The sequence below is a fragment of the Triturus cristatus genome, chromosome 9 (assembly GCF_964204655.1).
Source record: "Triturus cristatus chromosome 9, aTriCri1.1, whole genome shotgun sequence".
Taxonomy (NCBI): Eukaryota; Metazoa; Chordata; class Amphibia; order Caudata; family Salamandridae; genus Triturus; species Triturus cristatus.
The window spans coordinates 1281805428-1281830102 of record NC_140592.1 but is presented as its reverse complement, the minus strand read 5'-3'; the positions used below and the strand labels follow the sequence as shown (position 1 = coordinate 1281830102).

The following is a 24675-nucleotide window of genomic DNA, read 5'->3' as shown; positions in this document are numbered from 1 at the left end:
TCCAGGGGTGTGGTGACTCTCCAAGCTTCCATCTTCAACGGGGTTTATTCAGGGTCCTCTGGGAAGGCTCCTTCTTACTCATTGACTTGTAGCGATAGGATAGGATAATATTTATAATGCGCACTAATATCCGAGGGTATCAAGGCGCGGATCGGATGGGGCAGGAGGGAGAAGTGCCAACACCCAGCTAAGAAGCAAAGAGACAAGTTTTCAAAAGTTTTCTGAAGACCGGGAGAGAGTCTGCATTGGAGATGAAAGGGGGCAAGGAGTTCCATAGCTTGGTCGCTGCCACAGAAAAGGAGCGGCTGCCACATCTGGACCAGTGAAATCTAGGAAAAAAGAGTTTTTTCTGTGAGGAGAATCTCATGGTCCTCCCCGGAGTGTACCATTGAAACATGAATCCCTTCCCTGGGGGACTGAAACTTTGCCGCTGCGTTCTGTACCACCTGGAGTTTGTTCAGGGATCCTGTGTAGATATTGAGGTACAAAGCGTTGCAGCAGTCCAACCGGGAGGTGACTAGTGCGATGATAGTTCAGATGGAATATACAGCAGCACCTTTCTCAGGGTTTTTAAAGTATAGAAACAAGTGCTCACTGTATGGCTGACCTGAGCATCGAAGGTCAGACCCTCGTCAAAAGTGACCCCCAGATTTTTTGCTGTCTTAACTGGGACAGGAAGGGGACAGCAATCTGCAGGCCACCAGGCATTTGACCAGATTGAATCCTGTGAGCCCAAAACTAGCACCTCTGTCTTGTCTGCATTGATCTTTAATGAGTTGCCCTTCATCCAGAAAATAATGCTGGACATTCATTGATTAATCTTATGAGCGACCGACTGAAAATCATTTGCGATGCTAATAATGATTTGAACGTCGTACGCGTAGGAGAGCACCTGGAATCCGAAGTATCTCACCAACTTGGCCAGAGGGGTCACATAGCGGTTAAAAAGAGTGGGGCTCAGCAAGGATCCCTGGGGACCCTGCTGTAAAGCCTCCGCAGCTGACGATGTGCGTTCTGCCGGGAATAAAAGAGTGGAGAAGCTGCAAGGCCCTTCCTGTGACTCCCAGTTCCCGCAGACGCTGGACCATGCACACTGGGGAGACGGTGTTGAATGCCACCGAAAGGTGCAGCATAATCCGCATCGCAGACTTGTAATGAGCATGCGGTTGTGTGCCCACTCTGCACACAGCCTCCGTGGGGCTCCTGGGTACTTACGTTGGGTAGTTCCTTGGGTCCCCTGCTCTTCTAGGATTTCTGGGTCCAGTCTTGACTTAGGTCGTAGTTTGCATTCCACTTTATTAGTATATGGTTTGGTCTCCCCCTGGAGACCACTGTGAATTTCTGCTACTTATGTGTTCTATTACCAAAGCACTATGTGTATTGTGGGTATATCTCCGGTTAGGAGATATACCAATGTGTTAGTGTTCATAATAAATACATATTTTTATAAGTACACTGTGTGGTTCTTTTTCACCTAATCTATATCAATAAGATTATGTTCTGGTAAAACAAGCTGCTTTACACTCCTCCTTCTGGACTAAACCTGAAGGCTTCTCTCCACAGCTACCACTAAGAAAACTTTCTAAAGCTGTCTAAGACCATTCAAATCTTCATAAGGGTTGTCTTGATTGGTGTAGGGTACTACACTTACATAGGTGAGCACCATATACTAAGACAGACTCCTACAACTCCACTTCCACAGATATCACACCTCTTGCTCACACTTTAACTACTCTTCAAGACTGGATAACTTTACACCACCTACAATTAAACTCTTTCTCGTTTCTTTATCGCAACCACCGACTCTACTCCAATCCTGGTGGACCTTCAACATCCTGAATAGTACACTCACCAGTGAGGGCAGAACAAAGTGCCTAGGAGCCATCCTAGGTAGAAGATTTGATCTTCCGTGGCCAGAAAGGGGCATTTCCAGAGCAAGATTTAGAAACTCTTGTTCATTCCTTGGTGCTCTCAAGATTCAACTACTATAACTCTCTCCTGACTGGTCTCCCTGAGACCAGACTCATCAGGAACCTATCCTACATTCAGCAGAACCCTATGTTCATGTGACACCAATGATGCTTGCTGTTCGCTGGTTGCTCTTGATGCCAGGGCCTTATCCAAGACTGCTTGTATAACACACAACGCCCCACATACCCACTGCACGCTACCTGGCGAACAAACTCAAGATCCGGGAGCACCACCAGACCTCTGCCACATGCCGAAACACTAGTGCTCAAACGATCAACCTTGAAAGAGGAAGGACTCGTGGCTCAATCCTCAGGAAACGCAACCAGAATATGGAGCTCTGAACCTACGCACCGGCACTTCGATGCTGTCTTTCATCAGTACTGAAAGCCTTCCAAGCCATGTGTGAGCCTCGTCAATGACCCTCAGCGTGGCTTTAACTGCACCTCCATCGCGGCATCTTTAGGGAAGCTGCTCCCCCAGGAATGTACAGACACCTGAGGGACAGTCAATCTGCGCCTTTTGTATGACTTGTAATCTGATGTCTTTCAAGCACCTTGTCCATTGGAAAGTGCTCATGCACCTCTGGGTATTGATCACGATATATAACAAGCATTGGAAAAGCCAAGAGGTCTCGCTTTTGGGACCTTATAAGTATTTAGTTATGCAGCACAATATCCTTGGTGCAACAACATCAACTATTGCATGGCTAAACTCTTTCAAGGTCGAAAAAGCGATACTTATTGGCTATGCCAATGCTTGTTTATTTACTTAAGAGCCTGCTGTTGCATTGTGGTAAATAATTATTGTGCTTATGGGGAGGAGAGACAACATATAGTGCTGCGAGGGCTTGGCTTGGAGCAGGATGAAGGCGCTATAGAAGCCAGACAAAGTGTAGGTGGGAAAGACAGATCAGCTGAAGGAGTGAGTGTATGACAGCAAAAAAAGGAGGGAGAAGAATTAACTAATGCGATAGAAATCAGAGCGGCAAAGCTTATGTTTGCCATGGTGAAGTCTGAGTTATTGTTCTGAGCTTATCTTTGCCATGGTGAAGTCTGTTATTGTTCTGAGTCAGTTGATACAATTTACCCAACAAGCCTGAAAACAATGTTTTTCAAAATAATTTTAAAAAATAACAGCGGTCTGGGAGTTGCAACCGGAAGCAGGCTTGCAAGCAACTAGGATGAAACAACAACAAAGGGAGAAGCCACAAGAAACAAAAACCAGTCCCCACACCATCTTAAGGTGTAGAATACAATATAAATACAAACAGAGGGACAGTGGACCAATCAAGCAACCACTCCAATACAGTCACCAGTACAAATTAGTCGAACACAGGCATAGTTTCTTGTGTGCACATTCTCCAAAGGTGCTCACTGTCCAGGAGCCCTCCCCTGTTACCGAAGAGATGCACCACTTTGCAACAGTATTTATAAGAGTCCTTAGAATAATAATTCACTAAGGATCCACGTAGTCGTTGTACACTGGTCAAGTTTTTCTTTTTCTTTATTTAATTCTTTAAAACGCAAACAGCCAACGCGTTTCGTCCCAAAAACCAGGACTTCTTCAGGGCAATGTAGGCAAATAGACGGCAGGTTTAACATGATAACCTTGTCCCAAAAGTTTTTTAGAATTGTGTTTGTTTTGCGACTGGGAAGGTATTCGGCCCATTAAATTCCACTAACAAATTTGTTGCGCTTAACAATCTGAACTGGTACGTAGTCCAATTCATCTAATCCAATAATATTTAGTTGTCCTTCCGTTATATTAGACTCATTAATTAATAATGCTTGTTGGACTTGGCCCTTTTTGCAGGGTCATTCCTAAACTTTTTGCCTTCCTCCGGTATTTTTTCTGACCTGGTGTTGGCTGTTTTATGACTCTGGGCACCTTACCACTGCTGACCAGTGCTAAGGTGCATATGCTCTCCCTATGGTAAAATGTATACATTGATTGGTATTCATGATTGGTTTATTGGATTTACTGTCAGTCCCCAGTAAAGTGCACCAGGGGTGCCAGGCCTTGTGAATGCCAATGCTGCTGGTGGGCTTGCAGCGCTGGTTGCGCCACCCACAGAAAGCGGCCGTGTAAAATGTGTCTAGGGTCTGCCACCGCCGACCCTGCGTGCAGTCTGGGACTGTCGCGCTGACTGCGCAAGTGCCCCCACTTGCCAGTCCCTAAACCTTCCCTTATCTGCATATTAGCCACCCCTCTGGTAGGCCCAAGGGCAGGGTGCATTGTAGGCATAAGGTAGGACATGCCCTGATGTGTGTGGCATGTCTTAGTAGTGAATTACAGCCATTTTCGTTTTTCACTATTGAAGGGTACCTGCTCTCCATAGGCCAGTGGACTCATAGAGCATGGTAGAATGTCAAGTTTAGAATGCCTGAATTCAGAATAATAAAATACTTCTTGTAGTCAAGTTTATTTTAATATCCTGGGTTTGTAAATACTACTTTTAGAAAGTCAGTATTTACTGACCTGGCCATTTCAGTCCGCCTGTGCTGTGTGTGTGTGTTCTGCCTAGCAACAGTAGGGAGCAGGGTTGGGGAATCCCCAGAGACAGGCTGGCTGGCAGGTGGTGGGTAGAGAGATTACACCAGGATGGGTGGGAGGAGTACACCTTGACTCTTGAATAGACCTGTGCTCTGCCACCACAAAGCCGGCTCCGCCCCCTGTGGAGCGGCTGATGTCTCTGCCCTGCTGCTGAAAGGAAAGCGCAGAGCCACCATAACAAAGTGCTCCAGAACTGGACTGGGCCAGGCCCAGACCCCTGGCGCTAAAGAACAAAAGAATCGCTGTATAAAAGTAGGAGCCTGGCTCCTAAGAAATCAGAATCCTGTTTTACCACAAAGAACCTCTGCCCGACTAGAAGGAGAAGAAGACGCTGGAAGGACTGGCCTGCTGCTTGCCTTGCTGAGAAAGGAGAGGAAAAGACTTGCTGAATAGACTTTGCTGCTTTGTGCTTGAACATTCTCCAAGGGCTTGATCTGAGCTTGCCCCCTGAACTGAACCCCAGGACCAGTGGGTTCTCTGTGCTTTTGCTCGTCCTGAAACTCGAGCTGTGTTTGCATCCCGCTGGAGAAAGACTGCGCCCCTCATCGCCCCTCCTAGGGCCGTGACACTCGGGAGCTCGCCTGTCTTTGACCCCGTGAGAGCTTCGCTCCGACCGGAGTCGCTCTCTGCCCCCGGGCTAGGCTACCTGCTCCTCTGCCACCGTCTGCGACTGGAGCGCGCTGAAGCATTGTCACCCCCTCCCGCCGGAATCCTTCCGACGATCGTGATCCTCGCCGGGTCATCAGCTGCACGGACTGTGCCCTGTGACCCCGCTTCGCTATCCCCGGAATACCCCAGGCCGCACCGCCCCCGCTGTGGAGACCCCCCCGCACCGCCGTGCTGAGGGTCGTTGGCCACGACTGCCTGCCTGCATAAACCTGCTGACTAAGGACCCAAAAGTACTCCCCGAAACACCGAGTCGCACTGACCCGTGCAGACTCCTAAAGCAACCGCAACGTTCTTCAAAGAGTTCCAGTATCGGGCTCGGGGCCCGCAACGCCTTATTTCCCCGTCAACCGGAGCCGATCGTGCCAGAGGACTGGGCTTCCTTCAACGATCTCCTAGGTGAGTGAGAGCGAGCGCTTTTTCCCGTCCTCACCCCTGGGATCTCGAGCCCTCTGACAGTTACCGGGTTCACGGTAGCCCCCACCGCACCGCACGCCCGTCTCGCCTCCCGCTGCACCAGAGCCGCCGGGAAGAGCCATGTACGGCGCAGGCGCGCCCACGCCCGATGCGTGAGCCGCGGTAGGGTCCGGACCAAGTCGTGTGTGGAACCACGAAGGAACATTGCTAAAGACTAAAAAGTAACCATTTGACACTGCAACAAAGAAACCATTTGCCTATTTTAAACCTCAGGTGGCATGAAGACAACGTTATTGGTCTTGTGTTAAGTCTGCATATATATATATACCTATTTTTACATAAAGGAGCGTATTTTCACATAACCAAGCCTGGTGTCCGTTTCTGGGGGGATTAATGTGTTTACTGTGTGCGGTTACAATTGCTTAACTAACAACGCCTGAAGAATCGCCTTGGCTGCTCACGCCACGCACCTAGAGGGTGAGCAATGGTCATTCCAAAAGGGGTTATCCTGTGCCCTGACGTAGAGGAGAGGGTTCCTGCTTGACACAAGGGCAACCTTGCGCCAACCAGAGACCCCCAAGTCTAACAATGCTATATAGTCTGGCATACGGTCAACGTGGTATGATAGCCACACCCATTCGATCCCAACCTTGTCCATTGGAAAGTGCTCATGCACCTCTGGGTAATGATCACGATATATAACAAGCATTGGAAAAGCCAAGAGGTCTCGCTTTTGGGACCTTATAAGTATTTAGTTATGCAGCACAATATCCTTGGTGCAACAACATCAACTATTGCATGGCTAAACTCTTTCAAGGTCGAAAAAGCGAGACTTATTGGCTATGCCAATGCTTGTTTATTTACTTAAGAACCTGCTGTTGCATTGTGGTAAATAATTATTGTGCTTATGGGGAGGAGACACAACATATAGTGCTGCGAGGGCTTGGCTTGGAGCAGGATGAAGGCGCTATAGAAGCCAGACAAAGTGTAGGTGGGAAAGACAGATCAGCTGAAGGAGTGAGTGTATGACAGCAAAAAAAGGAGGGAAAAGAATTAACTAATGCGATAGAAATCAGAGCGGCTAAGCTGATGTTTGCCATGGTGAAGTCTGAGTTATTGTTCTGAGCTTATCTTTGCCATGGTGAAGTCTGTTATTGTTCTGAGTCAGTTGATACAATTGACCCAACAAGCCTGAAAACAATGTTTTTCAAAATAATTTTAAAAAATAACAGCGGTCTGGGAGTTGCAACCGGAAGCAGGCTTGCAAGCAACTAGGATGAAACAACAACAAAGGGAAGGCCACAAGAAACAAAAACCAGTCCCCACACCATAAGACTTTCGGCATAGTAGCTCTCCATCTCGATTTACTTACAAAAGAGGAGAGCAGCGTTTTAAAAAAGGCTGACGCCAGTAGACAGGGGCAGATTTTCCTCATGTTCCATGCTGCTTGCTATACAGCACGCACAATGGAAAAAAGGCCGCTAGAGTGGGTGCCTGCTTTTGCCCCGGGGGACCATAGAGTGCGTGCTGCTACGGGAGCACTTTACTCAGTCCCTACTTGTGTCCTGGGGCACTGTAAAGTGCACGCTCGATCGGAGCAAAGGAATGGGCAAAAGAATGCGAAAATATAAAGCGCGGCATCCCTGAAGCAGGCGCCACACTCCGCTTTTGTCAATGCTCACGCCCCAGTTTTACAGCACTGCTTGTGGACTGTAAATTAGTCGCTCAAGAACTCTAACGGAAGTGTAAGGCACACCTATGCAAGTCAATAGAAAAACACTAATGCCAAAATATTACTGAGGCTAAACCAAAGGGTGAATGACAAGATCAGCAAGCCAATGGCTGAAGGTACAAAAGCAAAGAAGTCCCTAGCTTAGAGAGACGGACCCCAACCCTCGTAAGGTGTAGAATACAATATAAATACAAAAAGAGGGACAGTGGACCAATCAAGCAACCACTCCAATACAGTCACCAGTACAAATTAGTCTAACACAGGCATAGTTTCTTGTGTTCACATTCTCCAAAGGTGATCACTGTCCAGGAGCCCTCCCCTGTTACCGAAGGTAACAAAAAATTAAAACAAACTTAGAGATGCACCACTTTGCAACAGTATTTATAAGAGTCCATAGAATAATAATTCACTAAGGATCCACGTAGTCGTTGTACACTGGTTAAGTTTTTCTTTTTCTTTATTTAATTCTTTAAAACGCAAACAGCCAGCGCGTTTCGTCCCAAAAACCAGGACTTCTTCAGGGCAATGTAGGCAAATAGACGGCAGGTTTAACGTGATAACCTTGTCCCAAAAGTTTTTTAGAATTGTGTTTGTTTTGCAACTGGGAAGGTATTCGGCCCATTAAATTCCACTAACAAATTTGTTGCGCTTAACAATCTGAACCGGTAAGTAGTCCAATTCATCTAATCCAATAATATTTAGTTGTCCTTCCGTTATATTAGACTCATTAGTTAATAATGCTATATAGTCTGGTATACGGTCAACGTGGTATGATAGCCACACCCATTCGATCCCAATGTAGATATTGTCCCCTAGGTCATATCGTACATGTAGTCAAAGGCTTTCGTATTCGCTAGTTCGGCACCATATCGTGTATGGCGTTTTCCTACCGCCAAACCTAGAATACAATATGTTCACCATGAATAGTGCAAGCACAAAACACAGAAAACCTAAAAAAAAAAGGGGACCGAGGATAAAAATAACACACAAATTCACCAGCCACAGTGGAATTCAGTGTCCTCATTCTATAATTTCTGGTCCTCGGTCCTCAACAAATTTCTCCTCTGGCCACAGAATAGAGGCATTCTTCACAGATATAAGAGGAGTAATATATATATATAGATATATAGATGCATTGAGACAAGTCAGCTCTGACTTACTTGACTCACCAAACTTGACATGTCCAAGTAATGATTGGGAAGCCTGAAGTGAAAAAAAAAACAATTAATGTATTTAATGCCACTTAACCAATTATGACGGCAGACAGGCAACATTTGTTTCTAATACAGGCGGTATTGGTGGATTCAATAACGTGTCAGAGTATGACGCACCTTTCCGAGGGCATTCTGGAGCTAAAACTTCTGTGCAGCAGTACTGAGAAGCACATCAAAAAGCCAACACTTCCTTACTCCAAATCAAAGGGCAAAATATTCAAGATCAATAATTTATTTTTAAATGTACTCGTGCAAGAAAAGCAGCGGACCTAATGTGGGAAATTTCAGTCCCATTTTGCAACTAATTGAAAACAGATTAGGACAAGGCCTCTGGGGAGCCCTGTCAGCCTAGGAGCAGGCGCGAGAGAAGAGCGAGGTGAAAGGCTTGCGGAGGCCTGACAGATTTACAGCGCTCGAGGCAATAAACGGGCACTCCATGAAAAGGAATGCGTTTCGCTGATAGTGCTTGCAGTTTTCTTAATCACATATTGATGATAAAAGACACTATAAAAGCGTGACTTTCGGCAGGGAAGGGAGAAATGAACGGTGCAAAAAAATCCCAGAATGTTGCAAGTTGCAAAGTGAGGTGATACGAAGCTTGAAGTTAAAAACACAAGCCTAGTCAAGCGCTTGTGCTGGCATCCATGAGAGCGAGCAGCGGCATGCAGGCCATCTGTTTTCAATTAGCACGCGCGCCGCTGCTCGCTCCCGCAAGGTGTAAGCCAGCACAAGCAGGAGTGCAAAGAGCTGACCAATTTCTAAAGCTCATCTCCTAGAGCAGCGCATGCGCGTTGCCTAGGCGGGACCTAAAAATGAATACATGGATTCTACATGCTACTGTCTGCTGACGCCATCCTCGGACCTACCACCTTTCAACCCACCCGCCCCTTGCCTGGTTAGACACAGGAGTGCTGGACCCTCCGCCCACCCGTGAGGCCTGCTGGTGCCAGTGGCCGCCTTGCAGAATTTGATGCCCTTACTGTCGAGGCGAAACCCGCCCACTACTTGATGCCAATCTGTGCTGGTTCCAGCCTCCTCCCTGCCTGCCCCAGGGTGGAGGGTACAGGGTGGCAGCTCAGTACAGTGACCTGTGTCAGTCTCTGCTGATTCCACCCTCCTCCCCGCTTTCCACAGGGTGGAGGGTGTACTGGGTGGCAGCTCAGTGCTGTGACCTGCTGATGGCACTGCTCTGAAGCCCCCTGCCCAGCCCTCTCCTAGATGCCAATAGCTGCTGATTCCACCCTCCTTCCAACCTCCCACAGGGTGGAGGGTACTGGGTGGCAGCTGGCACTGCTCTGAAGACAGACCCTTGCCCACGCCCTCTACCTGATTTCGGGTTTTCCCTACCACCCTCTCACCCCGCCAGGACACTAGAGTACTGACATACCAGCGCCATCTTCTGTGCGGCTCCTGGCACATCCTGCCCCAACCCACGGCATAATCCGTGTCCAGCCTCCACCAGGTGCCAGTCCCGGTGATCCGGAAAGGCGTCCAAGACCATGCCCTGCCCGATCTGGATGTTTCACTGCCCCCCCCACCCCCCCCGCCCCAGCACCCATGGCAGGGCCCGCACCCCCGAAGAGAGCAGGTGCTAGGCTATGCGTCTGCCCCCCCCCCCCTTCTGCACCCCCCGTGAGGCTGGGGACACTCAAACCCTTGCCGTGCCTGGCAGTGCAACTGCACGGCACCCTCGGTGCCTCTGCAGCCACGCCGGTGCCAGTCTCCCGCCCCCTCCCACAAAGGCAGGAGGGTGGAAGCCCGCCCCCCCCCCGCCTCATTTGCTTTGGGATTAGCTGGGGATAGAGGGGGGTTTTAATATCAGGAGCCGTGTTCCCCGACGCGGCGCAGAGAAAGGTTAATAAGAGGCGGTGTCTTTTTAATAAATGGCTCATATGGCAAGACATGGGCACGGCGCGCCTTCAAGATCCGCGGACACATAGCTCCTCAAAGAGGCCTTCTCGGCGCGCCTAATGAAGGCATCAATTAGCAGGCACTAATCCGGCCACGACGAGAGTAAACATGAATTAATACCGCCAGCGCCGGCGAGCGGCAGCAATTACGGCGCCTCCGCAGGTGGGGAAGGCCACGGGGGCCTTAATGCCATAAATACCACTTAATTCACAAGCAAGCAACAAATAGAGTCCGTGTGATTAGAAAACACAAAGTCAGAGAGCTCGGTGGGCTCAGGCTCGTGCGGGAGGGGGCCTGGCACCAGGTAGGAGGGGACATGCGCACACCGGGCCGAGGGACTTCTTGCGCACACCGGGGGACACCTCGCGCCCACCAGGACGGAGGGACCATTTGCGCGCGCCGCCGCGCACACACCAGGACCGAGGGACTCCTTGCGCACACCGGGGCCAAGGGACTCCTTACGCAGACCGGGGCCGGGGGACACCTCGCGCCCACCAGGGCGGAGGGACCACTTGCGCACACACCAGGACCGAGGGACTCCTTGCGCACACACCGGGGCAGGGGGGACTCCTAACGCACACCAGGACCAGGCACACACCAGGACCGGGGGACTCCTCGCGCACACGGGGGGGGGGGGGCACTCCACGCACAACCACGGGGGGGGGCTCCTTGTACACTCGACGATGGCAGGAGGACACCTTGAACGCACCAGGGCGGAGGGGCTGTATGGAGTTGTTAGAATCTCTAAGGAATATAGAATTCAGAACCAATTTGATCAAATTGAATGCTTATCTTGTAAGGGAGAAGGGAGGTTGGAGCTGGGAAGCTGGTGGTGTAAACTGGAGGTATGGGGGAGAGTAAAGAAAACACTTTTACTATTTTTTCCTGTGTGGATCCATTAAGGGGTCTCTTTGTCTTGCCAATTTGGAGGGTTAGGGGATTCCCTCATACGAGATCAAATCGTAAGGTGCTCCAACAATAAAAGGGTAAAGGAGAAATAACGAATTAAGACCCTACGTTGGAAGAAGCAATTCAGACTGCAAAGGGATTAGAACATACTGATTTGTGGATTAAGGAGATGGATAAGTGTGACGGTGGTACATGCATCAATTGATGAAGCTAAGAAAGTGAAACGCAATGTAAAATCTCAGCCCTCTGACAAGCTAAATGATAACTTGCAGGTTTTTCCTACCACCTCAAGCCTTACCCCAAGGGTGGTCAAATGCTACAGTTGTGGTGCTCTCAGCCACATTGCGTCAATAACTAAGTGCATGGCTTGGAATGTAACTTGTCGAGCTTGTGGAAGGAAAGGGCATTTTGCCAAAATCTGTAGAGCTAGGACTCAGTTTAACCAAGTACAAGAAGTGGATGACACATGTGAGAGTACCCGAGAATTAATATTGAATGTGGAGGAGTGGGGAGCGTCAGGAGGATCGGAAGGTAACTACTGTGCATACTGGTGGCATTGTCAGGGAAAGTAATGATAAACTGGAGAAACCTCATTGCATTATGGGCCTGGATGAGTATAATATCAAGATGCTGGTTGATTCTGGGAGTTTATACACCTTGCTGTCTAAAAAAACATTGTAAAAACTGAAAGGGGGTGGAGTCTATGTGGAGTAACTCTGACATCAAGGCTGTTGGATATGGCAGAAAAACTATAGAAATAATGGGATTGAAATGGATGGTAATAAGCTGTAATGGCACAAAAGTATTTGTTTGTGTGTAAATGACTAAGCAAGGTTCCAATCTTCTATGCTGGCGGCACCAAAAAAATCTAAACATGACCTTGAATCCTAATGTCACTGAACCTGTTATGATCACGGATGTGCACAATGTTGAGAGCTATGAGGTGACCATAATGGAGAAATATTCAGACGTTTTTACCGACCAATTTGGGAAGCTTAAATTTTTTTCTCACCAAATCATTACAAAAAATAATGCTGCGCTGGTTGTGCACAAAGTTAGAAATGTACCTCACCTAATTAAGGAACCTCTACAAGAGGAACTCAAGAAGTTGTTGGAACAAGGTATAATAGAGCCTATTGAGGCTATGGAGTGGTTAGCATCTATTGTTGTAGCACCCAAGGAAGGAGGGATAATGAGTCTGTGTGTGGACTTGAGCGACCTAAAAAAGAACATATGAGTCGATATGCAACCCTTACCTAACATTTCTGAAATGTTGACAGCTATGGGGGGGTGGGTGTGATGAGATTTTTAGTGCGATCGACATGTCTGCGACAAAGTACCAAACTGCTCTGCATGAGGACTCAAAACATTTTACCTCGTCTTTTACGCCGCTTGTGGCTTTCCGCTATTATAGGATGCCGTTTGGACTACCATCTGCCTCAGCACTGCTTCAGAGAATTGTGCAGCAGATATTTACATGACTCAAAGAAGTCCTTTGTTTCCAAGATGTGCTGATAGTGGGAAGAAATAAAGTGCAACATGATGAAGGGAGAAATGAAGTGTTGAAGCGGATAGAAAATCACAGGTTGATGATAAAGAAAAAGAGAAGTTATCAATACAATAAGGGCCTGGCTTTAAAGAGGGTAAGTATTTTTTTCCAGAGGAAAGGCTTCTAACGTGAGGATATCTACCTCCAACCAATCTCTGGCAATGTGTCCAGTTTAGGCCCATCCTAGAACCCCCAACCTTTTAAGTATCTTAAAAATGAACTGCAATCAGTCAATCCGCAAACACATACCCTACCCCACAACATGTGAGTAAAGAACACTTACAAGAAATAAGTGAAAGAGTGAGTGGGCACCTCACGTACGCAACACCAGGGAGGCTACCAGCAGGTTCTAACCAGCATGCCCACGTTTTATCATCATTGGTTGCCTATTCACTGAGAAAACTGAATCGTGTCCAATAAGAAGACAGAGAGCAGAAAGGAGAAATTAACTACCGCAAAAACAAAGATCCCCGCGATCTACAAAGGACGATGTGTTCCATCAGTTAAGATTGAGATAAGAGTCACAGTTCGATTTACCCTCTTTATTCACAATCGTGAATTACTCAAGTTAACAGCACTGCATGTTGCAAACCTTGTCAAAGTAGGCCAACATGTTTCATTGCCATTGCTATGTCGTGGCAAATTCATCAGGGTGCGAGGTTCATTATTCGCCTCACTGGACAATACATTTTGTGATGCGGATACTGGCAGTCAAGGAAGCGCTCTGGATTTTCTCTGAGAAAGCAGACCAAGTGGGTTTAAATGACTACATTGAGTGGAATAAAGTCAGCAGACAGTAATATTGTACCCATGTACGTAGGAATAAAGGCTTCGCGTTGTGATCTCAGTAATGGTTTTCAGTCCAGACTTGTGGATATGAGTCTCGAATATGCTGAAATGAAATGGACAGGATTGTATTGAGAGAAAACTTACTACACGACATGAAATGTAATAAATTTGAAACATGACAATGAGGCAGTACATTACGCAGGAGAAGATATAATGGGAGATGCACATTCTTAAGACGTAAATTGTCTGTGTGAGGATTAAGCTTAAACCTGCCTAAAATGTTGAGTTAAAAACCACCACTTTTACTGGCAAATGACTTATTGACATGAAAGAATACATGTACGAATAAATTATTAGCTGGAGCATTATGGCGTGGTCATAAAGGTAATATATAATATACAGGAACCGATGTGATTGTTAGCACAGTCCAAAATGGCGCCCACTGTGGGGTGGAGAACTGGCCAAGTCGGGATTCCGGCAGGTCCAGTAAGGTCTCAGTTGAGGGACGCAGTGAATGAAGAAGGAGGCGAGTGAATCGCCGGGAGGGGTCCAGTGCAGGTTGCAGGCCGGTACGAATCAGGCGGCGATTGAGACCTTACTGGACCTGCCGGAATCCCGACTTGGCCGTTCCCTGCTGGTTCCAGCCCACCTCTCCATGCGTCACTGCCCCAAATATGTGTAACCAGTCCTGATGATGGCCTAGAGTGCTACTGGCCGAAACGCCGTCGACTTCAACAGCGTTACTTTTGGCGCATTTGTACCATGGGCATTTGCTCTATTGTTCCTTCATAATCCCTTCATTAATTGTGTAAATGCCCTAACTCTGACTTAATCATTGTATTATTGTTCTCTCTGTTGCGCCCTTTCACCGCTGTACATACCACTTCATGTGTCACTTGCGCCGTCACGATTCTCATGAGCACTTGTGCACAGTATTTTGTTGGTTACACTTTTTCACTAAGTGTTACGCAGTGCTTTAAACTTATGCGATATGTACATATGACGTAATATGTCCATCATGTGTTGAAAATATAACTTTCTTCTGCATTTCTGGTCTCCCTGTGTCCTCTTTGTATGGATTCATTCCTCCGTCACTTGATGATATGGTTTGCTTTGGAATAACTTGTCTTTCCAATGAATCCCACATTGAGACATTGTTGTTAGATATCATGTACTGCCCCAGTCTCACTGTGGTATATGGGCTACCTCCTGTGGTCTGATACTGGAATATTGCTTTGGGCACAGTGCCGCTGCTGATCAGTGCCACAGTGCAAGTGCTCCCTATGTTAAATTGATACATTGATTGGTGTTACCATTATTGGCTTGGTTGACTTACTGTTCAGACCCTAGTCTAGTGCACTGCGTCTGCCAAGGGCATGTAAGTTAACTGCTGCTGGTGGACTTGCAGCACCGGTTGTGCCACCCACAGAAGCAGCTTGTAAAATGTGTCCCAGGCTGTCATCGCAGAGCCTGTGTGCAGTCCCTGACTGCCATGTCGACTTGGCAAGGAAACCTACTTGCCAGTCTCTAAAACCTTCACTTTGCCACATTTCAGACACCTCTATGGTAGGCCCTAGGGCTGGTTGCATTGTTGGTAAAAGGTAGGTCATGCCCTGATGTGTGTGGCATGACCCAATAGTGAATTACAGCCATTTTCGTTTTTCACTATTAAAGGGCTACCTGCCTTCCATAGGCCAGAATGGGCAGACTGATTATTAACTCCATTATAATGTTATCTGATTCAGGGAGCATGGTAGCGGTTCAAGTTTAGTATCCCTGAACTCAGAAATTAATAACACATCCTTTAGGATGGATGGTTTTTAAATTCTGTGTTTGAAAATAGCCCATTTAGAAAGTGGCTATTTTCTTGTCCAACTATCCACCGGTCTCTGCTGGTTTGGTGTGTGTGTCAGGGGCTGGGTGGCTCCAGAGGTCTGAATGAGTCAGTGTGGGGTGAATGAGGCATTTACCTTTAGAGTGGGGGAAGAGTAGTCCCTGGTAGCCTGCCCTGCCTGACCCAATGCTGGCTCCACCTCCTGCCGGGCGACTGATGGCTCTGCCCCTGCCAGTGACAATACTGGCTCCGCCTCCTGCTGGGCGGTTGATGACCCTGCCCTGCTCAGTGAATAGGCCAGGTGCCTCGGCCTGGCAACACCCACAACAAACCTGGGATGGGGGGAATTTCCCTGCTTGGACAAAGGGAACAAAGCGGAAAAGGGTTATAAAAGAAGGACCCCTGAACCAAAGAACTAAGATCACTTCTGACAAGGAAACCTCTACCAAGGACAAGAAGCCTGCTGATCCAAGGACTCTTCTGCCAGTGTGCTGTTTGCTGGGGGGAACCTGAAGCTGCTTCTTTATTTTTGCCAAGGGACAAGGAGAGAGGAACTTAGTGTGTACTCTCAAGCTTGCAAGAAAATCTCCAAGGGCTGGAAGAGTGCCAGCCTCCTGTTGAAGTCACAGGGCTAAAGGATTTCACCCTCTGCTGAATTGCTTGTTGCTGGAACGTGGTGTTTCCAGTGCACAGGGGAAATCTGCATTCTCGACGTCGCCGAATCCAGCTCGACATCGTGAGTACGGCTCCAGTGTTCCGAGCCTTCGCCGCCGGCCCCGATCGACGCCAGTAGCGACGCCAGTGAGTAGTGAGTTCGGCTCCAGCTCCAAGTGACCCCGTCTCGACGCCGCTGCTGATCGCATCGACGCGGCACCCTTCTCGACGCCGTGAGCGCTGCTCAGGCCCGACACCTCTCGACACCGCTGCGGATCGCCCCGACTCCGAGGCACGATCGACGCCGACCTTTCGACGCCGTGGATCACCGTGTTGCTTCATTCTAAAGGTACTGTGTTTGTGGGGTCTGTTGCAACTCCAGGCTCAACGTAGCGCTCCTCGCGGTCGACGCCGAACCTTGGGAATATCGTAACCTCGACGTCGTGTGACTCCTGTGAGGGTCCCATTGTTGCCAAGAACTGTGTTTTTAGAAGAATACTTACTTTTGTTGCTAAAGTACTATTTCCTAATAAGAAACTTTACCTGAACTATTATTTTTCCTTCCAAAGAATATTTATAAAGATTGTGGTATATTCTTATCGTTATTTGGTCTTGTGCTAAGCCTTATATAAAAATACTTATTTTTATAATAACTCCTGTGTTGTGTCCGTTTGTAGTGTATTCACTTTATTACTGTATGTGGTCATAAATGCTTAACACACTGCCTCTGAGATAAGCCTGTCTGCTCTGCCAAGCTACCAAGGGGGTGAGCAGGGGTTATCGGAGTGTGTAATCCCCTTGACCTGACTAGAGGAGGTGGGTCCCTATTTGTCAGAAGTGTATACCTCTGCCAACTAGAGACCGCCGGTTCTAACAGTGTGCAAATGTCAAAGTCCCCAACCTATTCTTGCTAATGGTTGTAATGTATGAAATGGGTTTATTATCTTGCAGCTCATTGTTGACGAGCATTGCCATTATGGTTTCAATGCTTAATTTCTTCTGTATTATTTTACAATTTGTTGTATGTAAAGGGAAAGATGTGTAGAACTCTCGAAGGAATATGGAATTCAGAACCAATGTGATAATGTGGAAGGCTTATCGTGTAAGGGAGAAGGGACGCTGGAGCTGGGAAGCTGGTGCTGTAAGCTGGAGGTATCTGGAGAAGAATAATGAATAATTCTCTACTCTTTTTTCCTGTGTGGATCCTTACAGACTCCTTGCACACACCAGGGCAGAGGGACCCCTTGGACACACCCGCACAGAGGACTCCTTGAGCACACCAGAGCCGGGGGGGGGGCTCCTTGCGTACACCAGGGCGGGGGGGGACTCCTTGCACACACCAGGGTGGGGGGGGAACTCCTTGCACACACCAGGGCGGGGGGGAACTCCTTGCACACACCAGGGCGGGGTGACTCCTTGCACACACCAGGGCGGGGGGACTCCTTGCACACACCAGGGCGGAGGGACTCCTTGCACACACAAGGGCGGGGGGACTCCTTGCACACACCAGGGCGGGGGGACTCCTTGCACACACCAGGGCGGGGTGACTCCTTGCACACACCAGGGCGGGGGGACTCCTTGCACACACCAGGGCGGAGGGACTCCTTGCACACACCAGGGCGGAGGGACTCCTTGCACACACCAGGGCAGAGGGACTCCCTGCACACACAGGGACTCACACACCAGAGCAGAGGGACTCGTTGTACACACCAGGGCACACGGACAGCCGTGGTGATGTGCAGATTAGAAGGTTGAGGATGGTAATGTGATGAGTTCATTGGAGCTCCCTGATTCTACTAGTCAGTTACTCCACTCCTGTGTCCCCTTTGAAGAAGGATGTATCTTACTGATTAAACCTCTACTCCTCCTACATCTTGTCTGGCGTACTTACTACATAAGTGGCGAAAATCTGGGTTCCTTTTGTTAGAAAAAGGAAGTCATCGTGGGGGCCAGGGAGTCATTGCTCGTCGAAAGAAGCAAGAAGTAAGGGCCGACGGCATAATTCACTCGTAGGTGAATATTTAAGGGGAGAGACACTACCGAATTGGAAGGCTCCCGGAGGTGTACCACAGCCGTAAGAGGCTCAACGAGGCTCTGTAAAAGTTTTTTTCTTAGTTGTTTTGACATTACCGGTATTGCCGTGATCCACATCCCCATTTGCCTGGCAACCGACCCGACTCAAAACTTCAGCTCCATTTTTTCCTCAAGTTCAAGCTCTGTTATCTTTGAAAAAACATGCAGCGTGCACCCAAAGCATGAACTCTCTTCTGTTGCGGAGCGCGAGCAACATTCATTTTACAAGCATTGGTATAGCCAATAGGTCTCGCCTTTGGGACCTTATAAGTGTTTGGCCATGCAGCACATTATCACCCACCGGGCAGATTTCTGTAATGGAACTAGTACTAATGTAAAGTGCTTTGATACCTTAATTCACGCTACATAATGCAAAAAATAAAAAGGAATGAAAGGATAAGTGCTTGCAGATTTCTGAGGTGGGGGAGTGAAAAGATGCACTCTGTAGAGTTACGCTGTGCCTACCTGCTGTATATGTTTGGTTTTTATCCACAACCGTTAGGGTAAAATGCTAATTGCGAACGTTCTTCTGTTTTGTTTAACCGGTCAACAAATGGTTAAGCATCACAATGTAGCTATTTACTGAAACACCCCAAGACATGAGTGGTCTTTAAGGAGCTTTAATTACTGTAGCAGCTGCGTGTTACCTTCCAGGGTAGGCTGGTTGGCCAAGGCCCGCTCATTAGACGGTGCTGACGATTCCGCTGAAAAGTAAGATGCCACCGCAATTGATTTAGTTTCTGTTCCTTTGTGTTTTAGAGAAAATGAAAGCGCACTCTTGTGGAGGTGGGGTGGAGGGGACGCGCCTTTTAATGAAAGCGGCAAGATTTGGAAATGAAACCTGACCCAAAACAGATGGCAGCCTGCACGCCGCCGCTGCTGGCTCCTATTGTATAATGCCAGTACCAAATCAGAAAGCGAGCACAGTAGAGAAAATCAGGAGCCAAATTGAAAGAAGGCGCCAGTGAGTTATCCCAGTGTGCAAGTGAAGGCGGGGCTGGAGTATGCTGCATCTTGGTGCAGAGTAACAGATGTTTATTGCCAACCAAATGAATGTTAATTAGTCCGTCGGCCTCTAGTAGGATGAAAAGCTGAGCAGACGCACTGGGGTTCGAACCTGGGGTTGTGAGGTCAAACATAAGATTAATAGGGTGCTTGCCTTAAAGTTAAGATTGCATTATATAATGCCGGTACCAAATCAGAAAGCGAGCACAGTAGAGAAAATCAGAAGCCGTGTGTGTAAACAGAGGTCTCGCTACCTCTGCCGCCACTGTCAAAACACGATTCTGCTGCCGTCCTTCTTCTACAAGTCAACAGCAATGGGCCTAGCATGACAGCAAATGCACAAGTTTCTCATTGCAAAGAGAGCATTGGCAGGGCTGTGCGTGTGCATGTGAAGGCAGGGTCGGTCAAAAAGAATGGCGCGAGAGAGAAGCGGGGCAAGTGAGCACGGCAGCGCGGCAAACGCTAACGTGCTAATAAAAAACAGATGGTGACATGACCCCGATAAGATGGCGCCCCTGCTCGTAACCGCAAGCCGTAGGCAGACACATTTACTGGGAAAGGTGGGACATGCAGCCGCCTTTGCCCAATTGCGTGCTGTCTTTTTAGAAAGACACACGCAAAGATCAATTGAAATAATGCAGAAAAAAAACCACGCGCACGAGTGTGTGAAAAGTCCAGAGTGATTCCTAGAGGTCGTTTTTCTAGTGCAGCGCATATGCACTGCACTATTCTCGACCTAAAAAAGTGTGCTGCGTTACACAGGCGTGCTGACTCAGAGTACTATTTCCGCAACTGCATGTGAAGCGTTTAAGTACACAACACAAGCAAGTTACAGCCTACCTTGTGCTTCAAGTATATCTGTATACTGACTGCCGATTAACACTCGCACCTCCTTCCAATAACAATTCTTGTTCTCCGACGATCTGTGAGATTTTCTACACTGCGACCTGAGAGTGAATGTCCCTTGGCAAGAAGAACAATAGAGTCTGGTTCAGTCCTCTATTCCTTCACTGTCTCTAGCGATTCTGTACAGTATTGCAAGTCATGTTTTATTCAAACTGTGATATGCACACAAAGTCTAATTAAACTTCAGCGATTTGCACACTCGTGGAAGTCAATATTTTAGAGATTTGCATGCTAAAACTATGTTTTGCACACATATTTACAGTGCTATTGCATGAAGTAACCTTTCATCTCTTCACAGCGATTTACATGCTTTAGCCTTTTTTTTTCCTTCTCGACTCTCAGATTTGCAATTTGTTTTCCTTCTTTTTTTTTCCTGTACTGTGTCAACAGTCCACAAGTGTCTATTCAAGAAAGGAGATATGCAGAGTATTTCACCACCTGCACTGTGTACGCAACAACCTGGTGCACCGCAATTGGAGTGGAAACTATGGATTCGTTCTTTTAAGCCTAATCAATAGCAATTGATGCAACAAAGTTCAAACCAGAAAGAAAACAAGGTTTAATGTACTATCATTTGGGGGTAGAAGATCAAAACATATGGATGGAGAAGAACTTGATGAATTCAATACTGCAATTCCACAGTTAGATAAATATTTTTTTACGGCTAAGAATCTAGTAGTTCATAGATTTAAGTTTTTTTAACTAGTGTACAAAACCATTTGAAAGTATAGATACCTATGTCACCCGTTTGAAAGTCTTAAGACACAACATGTGAATTTGGGAATTTCAAGTCACAGTTAGGGATAAATTGGTAGTAAGATGTAGTTCAAAGAAAATACAAGAACTGCTTTCATGCAAAAACCCTTCTTTGGATAAAGCTAAAAGCATAGAGGGTTCCCGTGAAGATGTGATATTTTTAGAATAATCTCTCAGTAAAATGTATGTTTCAGATGCAGTCAGAAATAAACCAGTAATACCCATAGAAAGTAAGAAAGGTAGGAGTATGACCATGTTTTATGCTCAAAATTCTCAATCACGGAGAGTTAGTTGCTATAGATGTGGGTCACCCAGCTATGTTTCTATGTTCAAATATTGTCCTGCACATCGTCAACCGTTCAAAAAATGTGGTAAAATGGGTAATTTTTTTAAAGTGTGCAGAGGAGGCAAGATCAATTCTATACGTTGTGTAGTTAGTGAAGAGTATGAAGTTAACGAAAATGACAAACAGGAGGAACATAAATAATTGGTTTTATTTGTGAGATGTGAGAAGCAGGACAAAGCTACCTGACCCAGAAATTGAGGTATGGATTGAAGGAGATCCAGTGAAGCTTTTAGTGGTACAGGAGCTCGGATCACTATTGTGGATCACGATAAATATAAGTTGTGGAACAAGCAACCCTTGTTACCTCTGATGTAATATTATCCATCAAGGGGTGTACGTAGCACGCAAGGGCATTAATTTTTAAGCTTTAGTTCATCAAGTGTAACAACTTGACAATAAGACCTGGTTCAAGTATTCCAGTTACTATTGAAAAGTACAATATAAAGTCCATCACACGTTGTGGGAGGGATGGGCAGAAACAGAAGAGTGAAGGCCGGATATGGGTAATAGTGGAGCGCTTTATTGTTGAAATTAATGAATAATGAAAAAATACATATACATATATATGCCAGTAGGTAGTAATAGTTAGGACCAAGTTTCCATAGAAAGAGCATTTTTTGATTTGCTTATAACTTTGGCGTCGTTTGATGAATCTTCATGAAATTTTCCAAACAAATTCTTTGTTCATATCAGCTCCTATGTTGAAAGTTTGGGGGCGAATCGTCAAGGGAGGGGGGGGGAGGGGGGGCGAGAAAAAAGGGGGGTCCCAGAACATGTTTTCTCCATGTTAATTTCCATAGGAAACTTTAGACAAGGCTACAGGTCAAACGGGTGAACGGAATTACCTCAAATTTGGCAGGGATAAGGGTCTCGGTCTAGAAAGCATGCTTTTCTTTATTTGGTGTAAATCCGTTCAGTAGTTTTGGAGAAATATCAAAATTTACAGATATCGATATTTGGGAATTCTGCCTTCTGATTGGCTGAGGCGTTACGAGCACGAGCTTGCTGCTTATTGGCTGAGAGCGGTTGCAACTAGGAAGTGTTGGCAGCCATTTTGTGATTCCGTTGAAACGAGTAAGGGGGAAAAAGGGCGAAAAGAGTAGGAAACAGGAGGATAGGAGCACTGTAACCTCTGTGGGGGAGTGCGAAGCGAAGAAGTCACTCCTACCAGACTGAAAGTGCGGTGTTGCTCAGAGTGACATGGTGCTGAGATGAGATGCTGCTACACTCGGGTAACCGAGAGCCTAAACCGTGAGGTCATTGCTGTACAGTGATGTGCTCTGGTGTTTGTAGCATACCTGTGAAAGTAGTGTTAGTAGACATTTATACCATACAGGGAGTGGAAAGCGAACTACTGACCCCTACATTGCGTTTATACTACACCGGAAGTGGGAAGCAAAGTACTCACGTCTACCGGTGTGAAGACTCAGGGATCAAACCGAGCTGATTGCTGTAAAGTGATGGGCTTTGGGCGCTGTAGCATACTGGCTGCTGTAGTATAACTGTGTAAGTAGTGTTAGTATGCGTTTATACTATACAGGCAGTGGGAAGCGAACTACTCAACCCTACTGGTCTGAAGACTCGGGGATTAAACCGTGAGCTCATTGCTGTAAAGTGATGTGCTCTGGGCGCTGTAGCATAGCTGTGGAAGTAATGTTAGTTTGCATTTATACAATACAGGGAGTGGGAAGTGAACTACTCACCCCTACCGGTCTCAAGACTCGAGAATAAAACCATGAGCTCATTGCTGTAAAGTCATATGCTCTGTGTAGTATTCCAATGTAAGTCATAGTAGAATGTTAGTATGTAATGCTACTAGAATGTAAGTATGTAATGTTAGAATGCAGGGCTGTCATGAGGGGAATCTTGGGGAGTTTTTACATGGTGCTGGAGAAGACGGTTGCCTTACTGTCTGGTCCTGTTGGTGGTTGGTCGGATCCACTGCTGTCTTCCCGCCGCTGCCTCCCCTGGGGCCCAGCCCCCCCTGTGTCCCGATTCGTCCCGCTCTCCCCTCCCAGCTGCCCCTCCCTCCCTCGTCCCCTGGACAACATCCTTCCTCTCCGGCAGAACCCAGAGAGTCCGACTCCCACCCTTCCTATCCGAAGCCACCGACATCATCTGCGGCGTTCCCCGGGGATCATCACTTAGCCCGACGCTGTTCAACATCTACATGGCCCCCCCTCGCACAAGTAGCCCGTCAGCACAACCTCAACATCAGCTCCTACGCCGACGACACCCAGCTCAACCTCTCCCTCACCAAGGACCCGCACACCGCCAAAACGAACCTCCACGAGGGAATGAAGGCCGTCGCCGACTGGATGCAGAGCAGCCGTCTGAAACTGAACTCGGACAAGACGGAGGTCCTCATCCTCGGATGCACCCCCTCGGCCTGGGACGACTCGTGGTGGCCAACATCGCTGGGAACAGCACCCACACCTACCGACAACGCAACCTCGGATTCGTCCTCGACTCCTCCCTCTCCATGTCGAAGCAGATCAACGCCGTCTCCTCCTCCTGCTACAACACGCTCCGCAAGATCTACAAGTGGATCCCATCAGAAACAAGGAGAACTGTTACAAAGGCCCTCGTCAGCAGCAGGCTGGACTACGGCAACGCACTCTACGCAGGAATCCCAGCCAAACACCTGCATCGACTACAACGCATCCAAAACACCTCCGCACGTCTGATCCTCAATGTACCCCGACACAGCCACATCACCCCCCACCTGAAAGACCTGCACTGGCTCCCCGTCGACAAGAGGATCACCTTCAAACTCCTCACCCACGCACACAAAGCACTCCACAACACCGGACCAGCCTACCTGAACAACAGACTCAACTTCTACACCCCCACCCGCCAGCTCCGCTCAGCAAACCTCGCCCTCATTGCTGTCCCCAGCATCCAACGAAAGACCACCGGCGGCAGATCATTCTCCTACCTCGCCGCCAAGACCTGGAACACCCTCCCCATCCACCTACGGCAGACCCAGGACCTGCTCACCTTCAGAAGACATCTCAAGACCTGGCTCTTCGAGCAGTAGCGGTTCCCCCCTCCCTTCAGCGCCTTGAGACACTCACGGGTAAGTAGTGCGCTTTACAAATTCCTTGATTGATTTATTGATTCCTCTTCACTACATAAATTTGGCGAGGAGCGGGAGAAGGTAAAAAAGAAGGCAGCACTCACCAAGATTTTGAGCTTGCTTGCGTTTAGATAAAGACCCGTTTTCTTGGTGAAGCTGTTTCTACTCATCCCAGGGTCGTCGGCTGATCGAACTATGTGATCCTACCTCTGGTAGGATTTATATTTTTTGATTTTGGGCTTCCTCTGCCTCTTCACTACACTCTGATTGCTGTAATACACGTGTGCAAGTAGTGTTAGTATGCGTTTATA

The 24675-nt window shown here is 47.6% G+C and overlaps 1 protein-coding gene across 1 annotated transcript in view; it reads right to left on the bottom strand.

The window, feature by feature from the left end:
* Window positions 1-24675, bottom strand: part of MIPOL1 (mirror-image polydactyly 1) — a 1493682-nt gene that overhangs the window by 1050073 nt on the left and 418934 nt on the right. Inside the window, exon 5 of the mRNA XM_085627930.1 lies at window positions 8500-8542. Within this exon, the coding sequence (XP_085484056.1) occupies window positions 8500-8542 (43 nt within the window). The remainder of the gene's footprint in view (window positions 1-8499; window positions 8543-24675) is intronic.